The sequence below is a fragment of the Ochotona princeps genome, chromosome 1 (genome assembly GCF_030435755.1).
Source record: "Ochotona princeps isolate mOchPri1 chromosome 1, mOchPri1.hap1, whole genome shotgun sequence".
Taxonomy (NCBI): Eukaryota; Metazoa; Chordata; class Mammalia; order Lagomorpha; family Ochotonidae; genus Ochotona; species Ochotona princeps.
In genome coordinates, this window is record NC_080832.1 from 52,355,893 (window position 1) to 52,371,394 (window position 15,502).

General features: G+C 43.7%; 1 protein-coding gene across 2 annotated transcripts in view; it reads right to left on the bottom strand.

Annotated features, from left to right (window-relative positions):
• Positions 1-346: 346 nt before the first annotated feature.
• Positions 347-15,502, bottom strand: part of FIG4 (FIG4 phosphoinositide 5-phosphatase) — a 137,864-nt gene continuing 122,708 nt past the window's right edge. For both annotated transcript variants that reach the window (XM_058658983.1, XM_058659029.1), the window contains one exon: positions 347-663. In XM_058658983.1, the coding sequence (XP_058514966.1) occupies positions 486-663 (178 nt within the window). In that variant the 3' untranslated portion in view covers positions 347-485. The remainder of the gene's footprint in view (positions 664-15,502) is intronic.

Genomic DNA, 15,502 nt, shown 5'->3' on the forward strand with positions numbered 1-15,502 from the left:
ATTTTCCAAGAATGGGACTGAGAGAATTGTGAAATTTTTAAAGTATAGAATAACACTAACATGAAAGCATCAAGTAAATGTTTAAAAAAATATGTTAACTTTAATTACTTGGTCTTCATTCCTCAAAAGACAGGGATTTGGGGACCTGTTTTGTTTACTACAATTTCCAGATCTTACCATTGTTCCTGGGACCCAGCAGGTACCCAGTAAACACCTGTTAAATTAATTTCCTAAGGTGATGGTGATACCAGACTGACCATATTTTCAAATCACTTCCCAAAATAAAGCATCCACACTTCTAAACAAAGCATCTATTAAATAAAGCAAAGGCAATGGCAGCAAAACATCCAATCACTTCTTTATGACCTATATTTTGCAAGGAACACTGAGGAAATGACCTTTTAAGACAAAACAGATGGCACCATAAGCAGAGGTGGCTTGCTTGGTCCCCTCTCAGTGCCACCAGCCCTTAGGCACTGCTTGCTTCACAGGTAGCGGTTCCTGAGGTACTCTCGGTATGTAGTGGTGTCCTCTTTGCCCAGTGGCTGCATGATCCCAAGACCAGCCTGGATATGGGCTTGGAAGATCTCAGTAGATTTCCTATCAACTCGTGGAGGCTGCACTTCATAGATGTTGTCTGGCGAGAAAGCTGAGATGGGTGTTCTACAGGGGATAAAAAGCAAAGAGAACTGTGGTAAAGGAAAGGAAGTGGAAGGCCATGGGGAACTGTGGCCTCAAGAGCTGGCGGGGACTGGTGACCCGGGCAACCATAACTTCCGACTCAGGAACAATTGGAATGAATGCTCCGTAGCAGTCCCCTCTTGGCTGCCTTCCCCCTCTGCCTGCAGGGACAAGGCTGGGCTGCCCCCTGCCTGGAGGAACCTGCCCTACTGGGTCTTAGCCCTAAGTTACTGATGTTTCAGCCCCTGGGAGCAGCCGGGGAGGAAGACTGAGCAGTCAGCAGTGAAGGAGGGGGCACTACTAATGGCTTCCTCCTCAGTTGCTGATGAGCTTCTGTGTGTAAAGTACACATTTAGCACAGTGCCCGGCATGCCCTAAGTGCTCGGTTAGTGTGAATTAGTATTTACAATTACAGGGACATCTTTCCATATCAGTAATTCTGAAACACTAAAAGCCTCCGCCATCAGAGGTTACTTAGCCCATAAGGCCTGATGCAGCTGAAATTCATCGCTGGCACCCCTGGCACACATGCTGACAGTACTCATCCCACCTCATGTGAGTATGCTTGTTTCCTTAACGACACGGCCTCTGACCACATGCAGCTGTTCCCATGCAGTGCAAGGGCTATTGTGAGTTCTGTGAACCAGCTGGCTGCAAGCTTTCAGATCGGGAATTGCATGGCCCACTAACTGGCACTTTCTTTCTTCCTGGCGGTGATGTGAAACACTCCCAAGAATCTCTCTACTCAAAAATACCCTTCCAATCCCACCCAGCCACCCAGTCTGCTAAAGGACTTGAAATTTCCATCCTTTCCTTGGGAGTAAGTATTGGTTCTCAAACGGGCTTGTCAAAATGTGGCTCAGTCTGATATACCCTCCACTTCAGCACCCTCTAGTTACTGCGGTCTTAGCTAGGCAGCCCCTCAAGGATGAGGTGACCGACAAATCAGGTGTGATGCACAGCTTGTGTGTGTGTGTGTGTCCACACACATGCAAAGAGTGTGCACACACATGTCCTTTCGGGGACCTGGATTGTCCTTGTGTGTGTAAGCAGGAAAGAAAAGAGGCAGTCACACTTGGGGAGGGTGGCAAGTGAACAACATCATATGGGACTAGTGTTTAAGGACAACACAATCACCTGGCCTGGGCGGGCCTGGCAGGAGGGCATGGCTCATACCAAGGCACCCCAGGAGAGAGGAGAATCTGAAGAATGAGTTCCACTGGGCTGGGACCACAGCCTTGCTCCTATGCATCTCATCGGAGGCACCGGACAGGCATCCTGGATGCCCAGCTGTTGGTTAGCTGGGTAGAGTCCTGTAGCCAGGGCAGGGCACTTTGGCCCATGCCAATGTCAACTGTACACTTAGAGGTGCAGTGACACATGAAGGAAGCCAGAAGTGTACAGTAAAACCCCAAAGGGTACTCTCCTCACAGCAGGTGCTACAGTTACATGCAGGTTTTTCTTTCTCCCAGAAAACAGTCAGGATGTCTCACTATGGAAGGAGCCTTCCAAAGAGTCCCTAAAGATGGAATCCAAAGTTTATGTTGGTATCCCCCCCCACAAATTGAAATCCATGCCTAATATAATAAGTGCATAATATCCATTTCCAATAACTTTTTAGAGGCCTCCCTCATGCTCGGCCTTCATCTAGAACACTAACCTATCCTCAGATGGCTAGAGGCACTATGCTAAATTGTACAACCATAGAACAAAACTGGAGACAGTCTGTTCTTTCTGGAAGTAAAAACAATTGTTTCCATCTCAGATTAATACATTTCAACTCAATTTGGCACATGTTGTATGAAACACTCCATTTTTATTATAGTCACACCCTCTTAGTATGCACCCTTATTTAAGCAAACAAAAACCAAGAGGTACAGGGGGTTATGATTTTAAAAATGAGATAAAGGGCCTGGCATGATGGCTCAGTGGCTAAATCCTTGCCTGCACATGCTGGGATCCCATATGGGCACCGGCTCATGCCCCAGATGCTCCACTTCCCATCCAGCTCCCTGCTTGTGGCCTGGGAAAGCAGTTGAGGATGGCGCAAAGCCTTGGGACCCTGCACCTGTGTGGGAGACCCAAATGAAGCTCCTGGCTCTTGGTTTCAGATCAGCTCAGCTCTGGCCACTGCGGCTACTTGGGGAGTGAACCAGTGGATGGAAGATCCTCTCTATATATCTGACTTTCTAATAAATAAATAAATAAATAAATAAAATACCAATCTTAAAAACATAAAGCAAAAACTGCGGAGACATCTAAATTTGAACAGATTACCTGGTAACATCTTCAAAACCTAGACATACTATTCATTCTGGCATCTATGGCAAATGCCCTGATGCCCAGTGGCTGGCGTGAGTAATACACAAACACTCCTTCCCAATTCTCCCTCAGAAATAAAGGGCAACTCTGTGGCCACGAATATAATTCAAAGCGAGACACTGGAATTCTCTGGTGCCTGCTAACGCTCAGAGATAATCTGAATGGAAACCTTTGAAAATGTGGGTCTGTTTGCGGCTGGGTGCCTGAAGCACATCATCCACACCTGGGTGCCATTGTGCCCTTCTCCCTGCTCTTTCACACACATTAGCACACAGGATTTACACATCTGCTCCAGTGGCAGGAAGCGCAGGGATTATACCCTCCGTTTGACAGATGAGAGATTTCAAAGTCCACTTTGAAACTACTTTTTATGTCATTTGGGGACATGAGGCCAAGACAACCACAAACGGGCTTACACACCAATCACTTCTATGCCACCTTGAGTTTCCGAACCCAACAGCCATCAAGACCCCAGCAGCCAGTGGGTTTAGGGTTCCCACACTAACCGATCAGTTTCAGAACCATCTAGGAAGCCGGGAGTTAGACAAGGCAACTACTCCGTTTGTCCTTTCTAATCTAGACACATTATCTCCACCAAACAACCAAGTTCATTCCTAGACGTGGGCAGCAATGAGAAACTTGAAGGTCATTCCCGACATTGCTGGTGTAAACTAGGAGAGGAGCAGGAGGAAATGGAAGCAGAAAGAAAGATGCTGCGTTATTTTATTTGGATGGCACAAAGCCAGTCACACCGAGCTCCTCATGGTTCTCAAAGTGTGGGTCCTAAGCAGCAGCAGCAGCGTTCAGGAGCCTGCCAACACACAGTCCCAGCTCTCATTCCACAGCTAAGTCAGAAACTATGGGGTGAAGCCCAACCAAGACATTTTAATGAGCCTTCCAGATGATTCTAACACTTCATGTTTATATCCCGACACCACTGACAACTGTGGGGCTGAAGTATCAAAATGCAAGATAATATCTTATTTGTGGTCATTGAAGCAGTGATATAGTATTTTTAAAAAAGAATTATTGTATTTATTTGAAAGGCAGAGTTACAGAGCAGGGTGGGGAAGAGAGACTGAGAGAGAAAGAGACTGAGAAAGAGAAAGACAGAGAGAGAGAGAGAGAGGTCTTTCATCTGCTAGCTCACTCCCCAAATGGCTGCAATGACTGGGGTTGGGCCAGACAAAAACCAGAAATCAAAGGCTTATTCCAGAATTCCCACATGGGCAGCAGGGATCCAGACACTTGGGCCATTGTTTTTTTCTAGGCCAATAGCAAGGAGCTGGATCAGATGTGGAGCAGCTGGGACAGAAACAAATGCCCATATATGGGATGCTGGCATTGCAGGTGACAACCCACTATGCTATAACACCAGCCAGCATGCACTCTCTTTTTAAATGATGCACCACTCACTCTACATTTGGAAGGCATAATTGAATATTTGATTACAAAGATATGAGCAACAGAGACTGCCTAGTGCAAAAGCGGGTTAAACTAGCATGTGGGATGCCAACATCCCACATTAGAGTACTGGTTCCAGAAATGGCTGCTCTGCTTCCTCTGCAGCTGCCTACCAATATGCCTGGGAAGGCAGCTGAAGATGTCCCAAGTGCTTAGGCCCCTACCAACCATATTGGAGACCAGGATGGAGTTTTTAGCTTCTACGTTCTACCTGGTCCAGGCCATTCTCTCTTGTGGATGAAAGACTGATTCTTTCTCTTAAGTAAATATATTTTTTAAGGCATAAGCATGGATTCACTACCTATTTCCTAATGAGGAGACATTTTGAAATTTCTTTTTGACATCTCCAAAGTGGGAAAGACAGAAGCAATGCAAGACCCCCACCTAGGGCTGCTAGACTGTCCCCATCTGTTAGGCATTGGAAAAGATGGAGATAAATCCAAGGATGTCTGCAACACCACACAGAATAGTCTTGATTAGCTTGGATGGCTCCTGGAAGGAAAAGCAATATACATACAGCAAACACATGGACATTTGAGACTACTTACTTCCATTCATTTTAACGGAGAGAGCAGGTGACTGCACCTTCTAGGTGAAAAAGAATGCCTTCCCATTTCTCTCCCAGACATCAACAGAGGAAATGTTTGTCCAGGCAGTTCTTCACAGCCCCTCCTAAATGTAAAGCCGCACTGCTCCTCATTCAAATGCCAGTAGCATTTCTGGAGACAAAATATCCTAATTATGGCTTTGCAGGCCCATTTCTTTTTATCTACAAGGCCTACTTCCATCGTCAAGGAGTGTTACAGCCTTACTGAGGATGACATATTAGCCAGTTTGTTTAGGGGGGTGCCTAACCCGATTGCTTGGTGCACTCAAACATACAAACCGATGACACTTAGCCTTGACTGAGTTCTCATTCACGGAAGGAAACTCTACAGGTAGAAAATTCATCAGACACACCTGATGTTCTTAAAACAAAACCCTTATGGGTGCCCTTTTTTGCTCTCTCTTTCATGTGGTATTTCTCACTCGGTTGGTCACACTGTGACCATTTCTGATAATAACCATATCTTATTCTTGGATGCAGAATTAATGCTGGAATCCCTTGCAAAGCTCAATCCCTACTGAGATTTTTTTTCCCCCTGATTTACCCATTTGGGCCACCTAATAAATATATACTTTGTTTGCCAAGAAAATATTCAGTTGGTCAGGATGAAATATTTTCTGAATTTAATAGCATGATGATTCAGGACTGGTGACTGAAACCTCAGATGATATCTGCATGTCTAATTTCAAGAATGTTATATATGTGATTCTGTTCCACATGTTCAGCTCTGTTTGTTTGTTTTTCCCATGACTAGTAGTTTGATAAACTTCAACCCTCATCCGGTATTTCCAGAAAATTGAGGAAGTAGTCTAGTTATGGAACATCTGCCTTTTCTCAGTGATCTTTTCTGCTGTGGCCACAAACTCCAAGATCTCTCCCCAGGTTGTAATCTTCATATCACAGAATTATTCTTTACTGGCCACTATATCAAGTTACAGAACCAAGGTTTTAGCTTAAGAGAACCTCACGGAAGATCTGGACCTTGACCACCTCCTCACTTGTACAGGATGGTCATTGTTAGGTCATTTCCTTCCTGTGTTCCCTTCTTTAATTAAGATAGGTTCAAGGGCTATTGCTGTGGCATATCAGGGTAAGCTTCTACCTGCTTTGCTGGCATCCCATATAGTTGCTGATTTGAGTCCCAGTTGTTCTACTTCTCTTCCAGTTCCCTGCTCAAGTGCCTGTGAAGGCATTGGAGGATGGCTCAGGTGCTTGCACTCACGTGGAGACCTGGTAGAAGCTCCTGTCCCTGGCCTTGGACTGGCACAGCTCCAGCTGGTGCAGACATTTGGGGAGTGAACCAGTGGATAGAAAATCTTTCTCTCTGTGTGTGTGTGTCTCCTCTCTATATTTAACTCTGCTTTTCAAATAAAAACAAATTTTTTTGTTTTAAAAGATAGGTTCAAAGTCCATCAGACACAGTGACCTTAGGGAAGTAAAGCCTCAGGAAATGCCTTACTTGCACGAGTCAATTTGTCTTCTTGCTCTTTTTGCGATGCCCATAGGAAACAACAACCCTTGCCATGTGAGATACACTTAATCACATGATGACTCTTTCCAACCTTTGGTGTTACCTCGCTTTTGCTCACTGACATTAGTTCGCCCTTTGTGGATGATAGTCTAACTTTTTTCTGGTTAGTGTCCATTTCTTCTCTTCAGGTCCTAATTGGATTGCTTGTATCCTTCCCAAATGTCCTCACACAATGACATTTAATCCTGGATCTATTCTATCAAGATGATAGACTGTGAATATATTTACTTATTCATGCTAAAAAGTCTAAGTAGGATTGCATGTTACTTACATTCTGTTAAGCAAAATACAGACATTGAGGTCTAAAATGCAGCTCTTAAAGTGTGCTTAACCAATATAGTAGCTATTAGCCACATCTGGTTTTTTAATTACACTTAAATAAAACTTTTAATTAGGTCTTCAGTAGCACTAGTCACATGCTAAGTGGCAGACAGCCACATGTGGCCAATGGCTACTGTATTGGACACTGTGGAAGGAACACTTCCATCATTGCCATCCTTACAGAAATTCTTACTGGACAGTACTGTTTTAGCATGTGTTTCCTTCAGAACTGTTGAACTATCAAAACTGCTTGAGCAGGACCCTTGGAGCATGCCTCACATCGGGCAACTAGGATGGGTGGGAGGCTGGGTGAGGTTTCTCCCTTTGTTTCTCCCCTGACCCCTGATACAGGGGAAAAAAGTGATGATATTAGTGTGGAAACAATGGTATTACCCACTTTTCTGTAGCCCTTGACCCTTTGTACCTAATCAACTAAGTAAGATCACTAAAAAAAAAAAAAAAAGAATGTGTTTCCTGTTACTTCTTCCTCAGAAATTCTGAGTCCCTTTACATCTTTCTAAGCCTAGTACCTAGTATACCTAGGTCTAGCACTGAGACATCAACAAGAAAGTCACTGGTGGTCTAGTGAAACTTGAATGTTCTATGACTAAACCCCAACAGTCTCAACAACAATGGAAAATGATTTGCAGGTCAAAGTATGTAATGATGTTAACAGGTATCAAAGAAATTGTACATTTGCTATGTTTAAGGCTGTTAAACTGTCTTCTGTGCTGATTGATTCAACATCAGATCCACTAGATGAAGGCAGTGTATAGTACGTATGTGTATATACTTGTGCTAGGCATAGATGTGTTATTCAGATCCAATGCAGAGATGCTTGACATCCACCAATGCATAGGCAATGTTCTCTTTAAGCACCACATTGAAGAAAGGTCTCTAAATGTGTCAACCAGGACATCACTTCCAAAGCAGCAAGGTAAATTCTTCTAATGTCCTTTCTTAAAAAAAAAAAAAGATTTATTTATTTTTATTGGAAAGGAAGATATACAGAGAGGAGGAGAGACAGAGAGGAAGATCTTCCATTCAATGATTCACTCCCCAAGTGATCACAATGGCCAGTGCTGTGCCGATCTGAAGTCAGGAGCCAGGAACTTCCTCCAGGTCTCCCATGCAGGTGCAGGATCCCAAGGCATTGGGCTGTCCTCAACTGCTTTCCCAGGCCACAAACAGGAAGCTGGATGGGAAGTGGAGCTGCCAGGATTAAAACCGGTGCCATATGGGATCCCGGCATGTTCAAGGTGAGGACTTTAGCCACTACACCACCATGCCAGGCCCATCTAATGTCTTTTCTACTGAACAGGTATTAGAACCAAAGTATAGATGAGCCTAGGGGTAATGGAGCCAATAAAAATAGATGGTATTTACCACTTCCACACTTGAACGCTTTGTCCTTAACATGTGATTCTTTATACTGTATATTATTACATAGAAACAATCAATGCTATATATACACATATGTATTCACATACATATATGCACACACACACACAGAGTGTTACAAGTTGGTTAAAGTTTTCAGCATAAAATGCCATTAAATCACTATCCTAAGTGCATATTAATTAAATATAAAAACCCAATAGCATTCTTTCAATATTTATTAAAGAAAAACTAGCGTGCTTTAGATCCACCAATGTTTTAATTTTTTTTATTGTAAAATAAAAGAGATACAAAAACAACCACTACAAAAAACACACAGGATTTTTATAAAATGAACACAATCCAGGTCAAGAGGCAGAAATGTTGGGCCGCTAATCCCAAGTGCCTTGCAGATGGCCTACCCTAATCACGACCTCTTGTTTCCATTGAGTGGCCACTTCCCTGACTTCTGCAGTGATCACACCACTGGGATTAAAAAATAATCGTTGATTTTCATGAGAAAGAAAGAGAGAGAATGAATCTGTCATCCACTGGCTTCTTCCTCAAGTGTCCACAACAGCCAGGGCTGGGCCAGGCCAAAGCCAGGAGCCCAAAAAACCCAATCTGAAACTCTTAGTTTGGTGGCGGGGACTCCAAACCATCATCTACTGCCTTCTGGGATGTGTCCCAGCAGAATGCTGGAATGGAGAGCACGAAGCTGGGACTCGAACCAGGCAGTTCTACATAAGATTTGAGTGTTCCAAGGGGCACTGTAAGGACTATCCTAGATACCTGTCCTTCTTGGCGATCTTTACAAAGGCCCTTTTATGGAAAGGGGCAAGCCTAGTCATTACAGTTTTACCTATTTAAACACATGTGTCCTTTGATCTCTTGATCCTCTCTCCTTTCTCTTCTTACAGTTGACCTGCTGGAAAATCTGAGAATCTCTTGGTTTGCGTTTTGCTGCTGGCATGTTACTGGGGTGATTGTCAATGTTTCTCAGCCCTTTGTATTTCCTACAGGCACTGGATGGATGCAGCAGCTGGTTGAGAATGCTTGGGTTGCTTCACAAAGAGCAGGGGGTGGCACGCTGCTTCATCAGGACAGCCCTGCCATTTGGGAGTTTGCTGTTCTTTAAGGTAGCCTTTAAACCCTATGCTTAGATTCATTCATTCATTCACTGGGGAGTGTCATGCAACTATCTTATTGTTTCAAAAAGATATTTTCCCTCATATGCTCAATCCCTGCCTTTTATTTGCCAGTTTTCCATATAACAAATTGGGTCCCTGTTCCTCTTGCAAAAGAACAGACTTCAAAATATGTTACATCACCAACTTATAACTAAATACACTGGATGAATTCACTTCAAATATCATTGTTACTGAAGTCCAAATTTCCTCATCTTTGTCCAGTGGGAGCCTCTTCAAGTTCACTTCTGATTTGTCTTGGTATGACCCTAATTATCTTGGACAGCTTTCTTGTTGTCTGGATTGACAAAATGTTTCTGGTTTATTTTGTATATTTCCTGGCATAGTGGGATTAGCCACTTCTCCCAGAACCAGCATTACAAGACCAAATCTAAGCATACGAATTCTTACTGAGCCATTGTATATTTGCATACATGTATATATGCGTGTGTGTGTGTGCGCACACACACACACAATGCATCCTGTGGAGAAGAACCTTGCTTTTATGAACAAAAAGGATGACACAACCAGAACAGCCCAGGATTATTCACTTGCTTTATCTCATATTAAAATTTAAAGTGGGGGATCAAGCATTTGATATAAAGGTCAAGATACCCCCTTGGGACACCTGCATTCCACACTGGAGCACCTGGGTTGAAGTCCTGGCTGTGCTTCAGATTTCTGCTTCTGGCGGATGTGCACTCTACCAAGCAGCAGGCTCCAGTAATTAAGTCCCTGCCACCCATGTGGGAGCTGGGCTGAGTTCTGAACTCCTGTCATCGGCTTGGCTCAGCCCTGACTGCTGTGGGAATTTGGGGACTGAACAAGCAGATGCAAGATCTGTGTGTGTGCATGTGTATGGGTATGTATGTCTTGTCCTTTCAAATAAGGTGGAAAAAAAACAATAAAAATAGAGTAGCCTCAGAATAACAATAACAATTCCATCACCTCACCGTCCATGTTACTGTTTGCCTGTTATCTTCCCACATTTTTAAAGTTTTCCAATAGCCACACTGTTAGAGCACATGCTCATGACATTACCTTAACCCACAGTCATAATGAATCCTTCTACCCCTCACTTCAGCCCTGAAAGAATTGGGCTTGGCAGTGTGGCCTAGTGGCTAAGGTCCTCGCCGCTGGTTCTAATCCTGGCAGCTCCACTTCCTCTCTATCTCTCCTCCTCTCAGTATATCTGACTTTGTAATAAAAATAAAATAAATCTAAAAAAAAAAAAAGAACAAACCCATTTGCTAGTCTTAGTGGTCTTTAGGTCAATGTCTCTGCAGCTATTGGCCTGTCTAAAGGTCATTCTCCACTAGACTCCACAAAGAGAACTCATGGAACCACATACCACGAGTTCTCACTTAGTAACAGCCAAATGTCTCTTCTTTAATATGTAAAAGCTTTAAAAATAATATCTTAATTTTTACATTCTCTTTTATTTTCTTAAAAAAATGTTAAATATAGGACCTGACATGGTAATCTAGTGGCTGAAGTCCTCACTTTGCACACCTGGGATCCCATTTGGGTGCTGGTTCTAATCCCAGTGGCTCCACTTCCCATCCAGCTCCCTGTTTGTGGTCTGGGAAAGCAGTCAAGGACGGCCCAAAGCCTTGGGACTCTGCACTCACGTGGGAGATCTGAAAGAGGCTCCCGGCTTCAGATCAGAGCAGCTTCAGCTATGGTGGCCACTGGGGAGTGAATCATCAGATAGAAGATCTTCCTCTCTGTCTCTCCTCCTCTCTGTGTATCTGACTTTGACACTTGATCTTAGCCAAAAGGCCAAGAAGTGATTGTATCTGACTTTGAAATAAAAATAAAATAAATCTTTTTAAAAATGTTAAATATATTCCATTTTCTGGCATAAAAAGCGCTATATTCAAAACTCGCACAATTTTATTTTCTTGCTCTTAACAGTCATTTGCTCTTTCTGTCTAGATCTCTAAAGGACTTTTCCCTTAAAGGTGCAGTTAACTTAATACACTCAATATTGTTGTTGGGGACTCTAAATCGATATTCTGAAGTGTTGTGATGCACTCCATCAGTATTAATTTTAAGTAGCTATTTCAGAAATTATTTTTGTATTACTATGTTTTCAAGGATTTATTTTTGTTTGAAATGCAGCGTTACAGAGAAGAGAAAGAGATCTTCCACCTGCTGATCCATTCCCCAAATGCTCGCAATGGCTGGAGCTGGGCTAGTCCAAAGCCCAGCTTGGCAATGGAGTAGCCAAGACTTGCATCGGCTCCCACATGAAATGTCAGCACCGTAGGTGGCAGCTTCACACGCTATTCCGAGCACTAGTCCCTTACATTAGTTTTAATTTTTTCCCCACTCCCCTGCTTTAGTTTTCTTTCTCAAGACCCCTGTCATCCTCACTAAGCCTTAGTTGCTTGTTGTCAATATTTGACACTTGCTCTTAGATTCTCTTTGGTTTTCCTCACTCCTGTTTGAATTGTAAAGCTCATTTTGAAATGGCAAGCTTTAGTTTTGCCTCCTTTCCTTGCTCTTGCTTTTTGGCATGCTCTCCCTGTCACTAGGACTGCTATTCTGCTTCATATTCTCTTATCCTCCTGATAACTTCGTGTGGGATTGGCCCCTTCAGGATCTTTTGTTGCTCACTTGGTGGAAGTCATGTCCCAGAACCTATAGAAAACAGCTTCTTTCCATAGGACTGAACTGTTGATCACAAAACAGGCAGCTGTTTTGGAGGCTGGGGCAAATGTGATGTGCTTGTTGAGTTTCCTGAAGAATAGGGTGGAAGTGGCTGGATGTGCAGCCAGCAACCACTGAGCCAGGTTTCTGATTCCTGTGGATGCTAGGGTGGCTGACCCTGCGGTCTGGGAGCTGTCGGCTGACAGCCTCTCTGGAAACTTTCCAGTGATTCTGAAAGCCACCAAAATCCTGACAACAAAACACTTGCTGTTTGCTCTAAATAGAGTGGATCATGCTTTTCACAACCAAGCCCTAACCAACAGAACCAGCCAATGAGTGAAAGTACTTTCTAGCTCCAGCTTCTAACCAGGAACAGGTGATCTAGTTCTACATGATTCTGGCAGGAAGACAGATGCTTCCAGTAGTCAAGAAATAGCTTCTTTCCATAGGAAAGACAAGAAAACAGAAGAAATAACTTCCCCCAGGCACATATGTGAATGCCTGTGCTGGTACCTTTTATACTACAGACAGCTATTCATTTTTACTGGTCTGTGTATGGCAGCATGACTCTACATTCTCTCAGACAGCTCCAAAATAAAAATGTCATTTGTGTTTTTTCAAAAGAAGAAATGAAGAGGGATAATCTAATCTGAAACTGGTAAAATGCCTCCAATTTCAGATTCAATTTACAAAACGTAAATGGGAGGTTCCTTCCCATTGAAAGGATCTGCCATTGAAAGAAGAAACACGGTATGAAACATCTGTCCTCAGAGGGCAAAGAATGTCCTTGCTCTTCCCAGTGTCTGCCTTCCTCCCTGCCTAGATGCAGGTCCAGCTTGTCCTTTGGTCTACTGGTCAATTCCCAGGCATAATGATACTGATGATAAACATGTGCACAATGCCAGAGATACAGGGTCACGGTGGCTTCCACTGAAGTGTCAAAAGAAAGCCTGACAGCACAGAGCACTATGCTGCAGGTTTGGAGGCCCTTGCATGGAGCCCTCCCCAGGAAAACGTCCAGGGCAGCTGTGGCAGGAAGTAGTACTGGGAATCCCAGCAATGCAGAGATACCAGCAATATGAGATATTCACTGAGGAAAGCTGCAAGCAGTGTGATGGACTGGCTTGGAAACACTGTGGATACCAGCATGCAGCCTCAAAGAGCAGCTGTGTGGGTAGAGACCAACAGAACCTTGGGGCCACTGAGTCCTCCACCCAGAGTTCAAAGAGTGGATCTGGACAACAGCGGGAGGCTTTGCAGACACCTGTCATAGAATAGAGCCACAACAGAGAGCCTCCATCAGGCAATGCCAAAGAGAAATGTGAGGTTGAGATGCTGCAGAGAGATACCATCAGAGCCCTGGCCAGTGCAGCTACACAGAACAAGACTTCAATGGGTGAGAACTGAAGAATGGCCTGTGAATAGCAAAGCTGCACCAGGGGCACTTTTCTCACTACAGTGTACCCATGATGCCACATGAGGGCCTTTAAGACCCAATGTTTGCCCAGTTGGTCTGCAGTCTTGCTTTGGTCTTGCTTTTCTACTTCCCTATGCCCCCTTCTGGAACAGACATGTAGATACTGTCTCAGCATTATACAGTAGTGCACATGTAACTTGGATTTTTATAACTTAATAGTCGGGGGTGTTGCTTTGGGTCTCAGATTTAGATGTTAGACATTTGAATTAAGGTTTTCAATTTAGGCATCAGACTGAATTAAGATTTTGGAACTACTTGAGGAGTGATATACATGTGAGTCAGAAAGATGGGACTTCAGGGAGATAGGGGTGGGAACCATAGTATGTGAGCAGGATTTGGCTTCACAAATGTGGGTAATTACCCCAAAGTCAAGGGTTGATGATGACTAGGATATAGGCTTGACCCAAGTATGGTGTCTGGGAGACCCTTGGGTCACTAGAGGTATGCCACTGGAGGGCTGGTCATCTAGGCCTGGGTTACGCCCAGCTGTTCTCACTCTGCTTCTTGGCCTGCCCTGTATTAGCCCATGCTCCACGATTCCCACTTACTATTTTCACCAGGGGTCCAAGCCATGGAACCTGATGTTAGACTGTGAATCTCCTAAGTCATGAGCTAAACATAAACCTCATTCCTTCATGTAGTTTCCCTCAGGTATTTCTTACAGATGGAAAGCGAACTAACACACAAGTCTTAGCACAGATGGACTGTATAGACTCTTTAGCAAAAGGGTCTTGAACTCTGTATTTTATATCCCCTTTAAAAAGGATAAAGCTGGGGCTGGCACAGTGGTGGAGTACACTAAACCTCTAGCAGCGGCACTGGCATCCCATATGGGTGCCAGTGTGTGTCCTGGCTGCTCCAATTCTGACCCAGCTGTTTGCAAATGGCCTGGAAAGCAGTAGAGGATGGTCCAAAGGCTTCAGCCCTTGCACCCATGTAGCTCTGGCTGTAGTGTCACTCTGGGCAGCAAACTAATGGGGGGAAGATTTGTCTCTCTCCCTCCACCTCAGTAATTCTGACTTTCAAGTAAAATAAACACATTTTTAAAAATAATGAAGACAAATCACTTATTAATACAGAAAATAATTTTTAAAAAGCTCATCCTCCATTAGTATCATTAATATGAATAAAAGTACCTATGTGAAAAATCTAAAGTCACCAATAGTCAAAGATGCTTCCAAAATCTATTTAATCATTTTCCTGGGATAATTTGGTTGCTCTTATTTTATTGTTTGCTTTTTGCTTTTTTCATCTTGGTTTTGTATTTCAGCAAGTTTCCAGTATACTTGAATGCAATCACAAAGTTGAAACACACAATTATCTACAAAAAATGAAAATTTAGCTGGGGCTGGGTGGAACAGTGAAATGCTGCTTTTAGGGCTGACATCCACTATAAAAATCACATAGCTCTGTTTTTCTCCTTCTGTTCCCAATCAAGCCAGCCCTACATCTAGCTGAGGTGAAGACATCTTCACAGGTGGGCAGCCTATGCCAGCCTATTGGGTGTTGGTGGGATCAAGTGATGTAAGGAAGGTATCACACCTTCTTTACCTGAATTTCCTTACCTTGAATTTCCTTATATGTGGGAAATTCAAGTCCCAGTAGAGAGAAGAGGGCTCTCTGGATAAATCAAGTAGAAAGCTAAAGCTGGAACAGGGTGCAGGGGTTGTCTCTATGTAGGGGCATCCAGAGGAAATTATGTCACGTTCTGAGCAGGCATAAGCAGGCACAGGACTCCACATGGAGGGGTAGCTTCATGCCCATGGGCATGGGGAGGGTGTCCGTGAGGGTTGGGTATCTCTACAGGAGGAGATGGGCTGGCTGGAGTTGTCCAAGTGGGAAAAGGAATAGATACGACAGATGCAGGGAGATACACAACT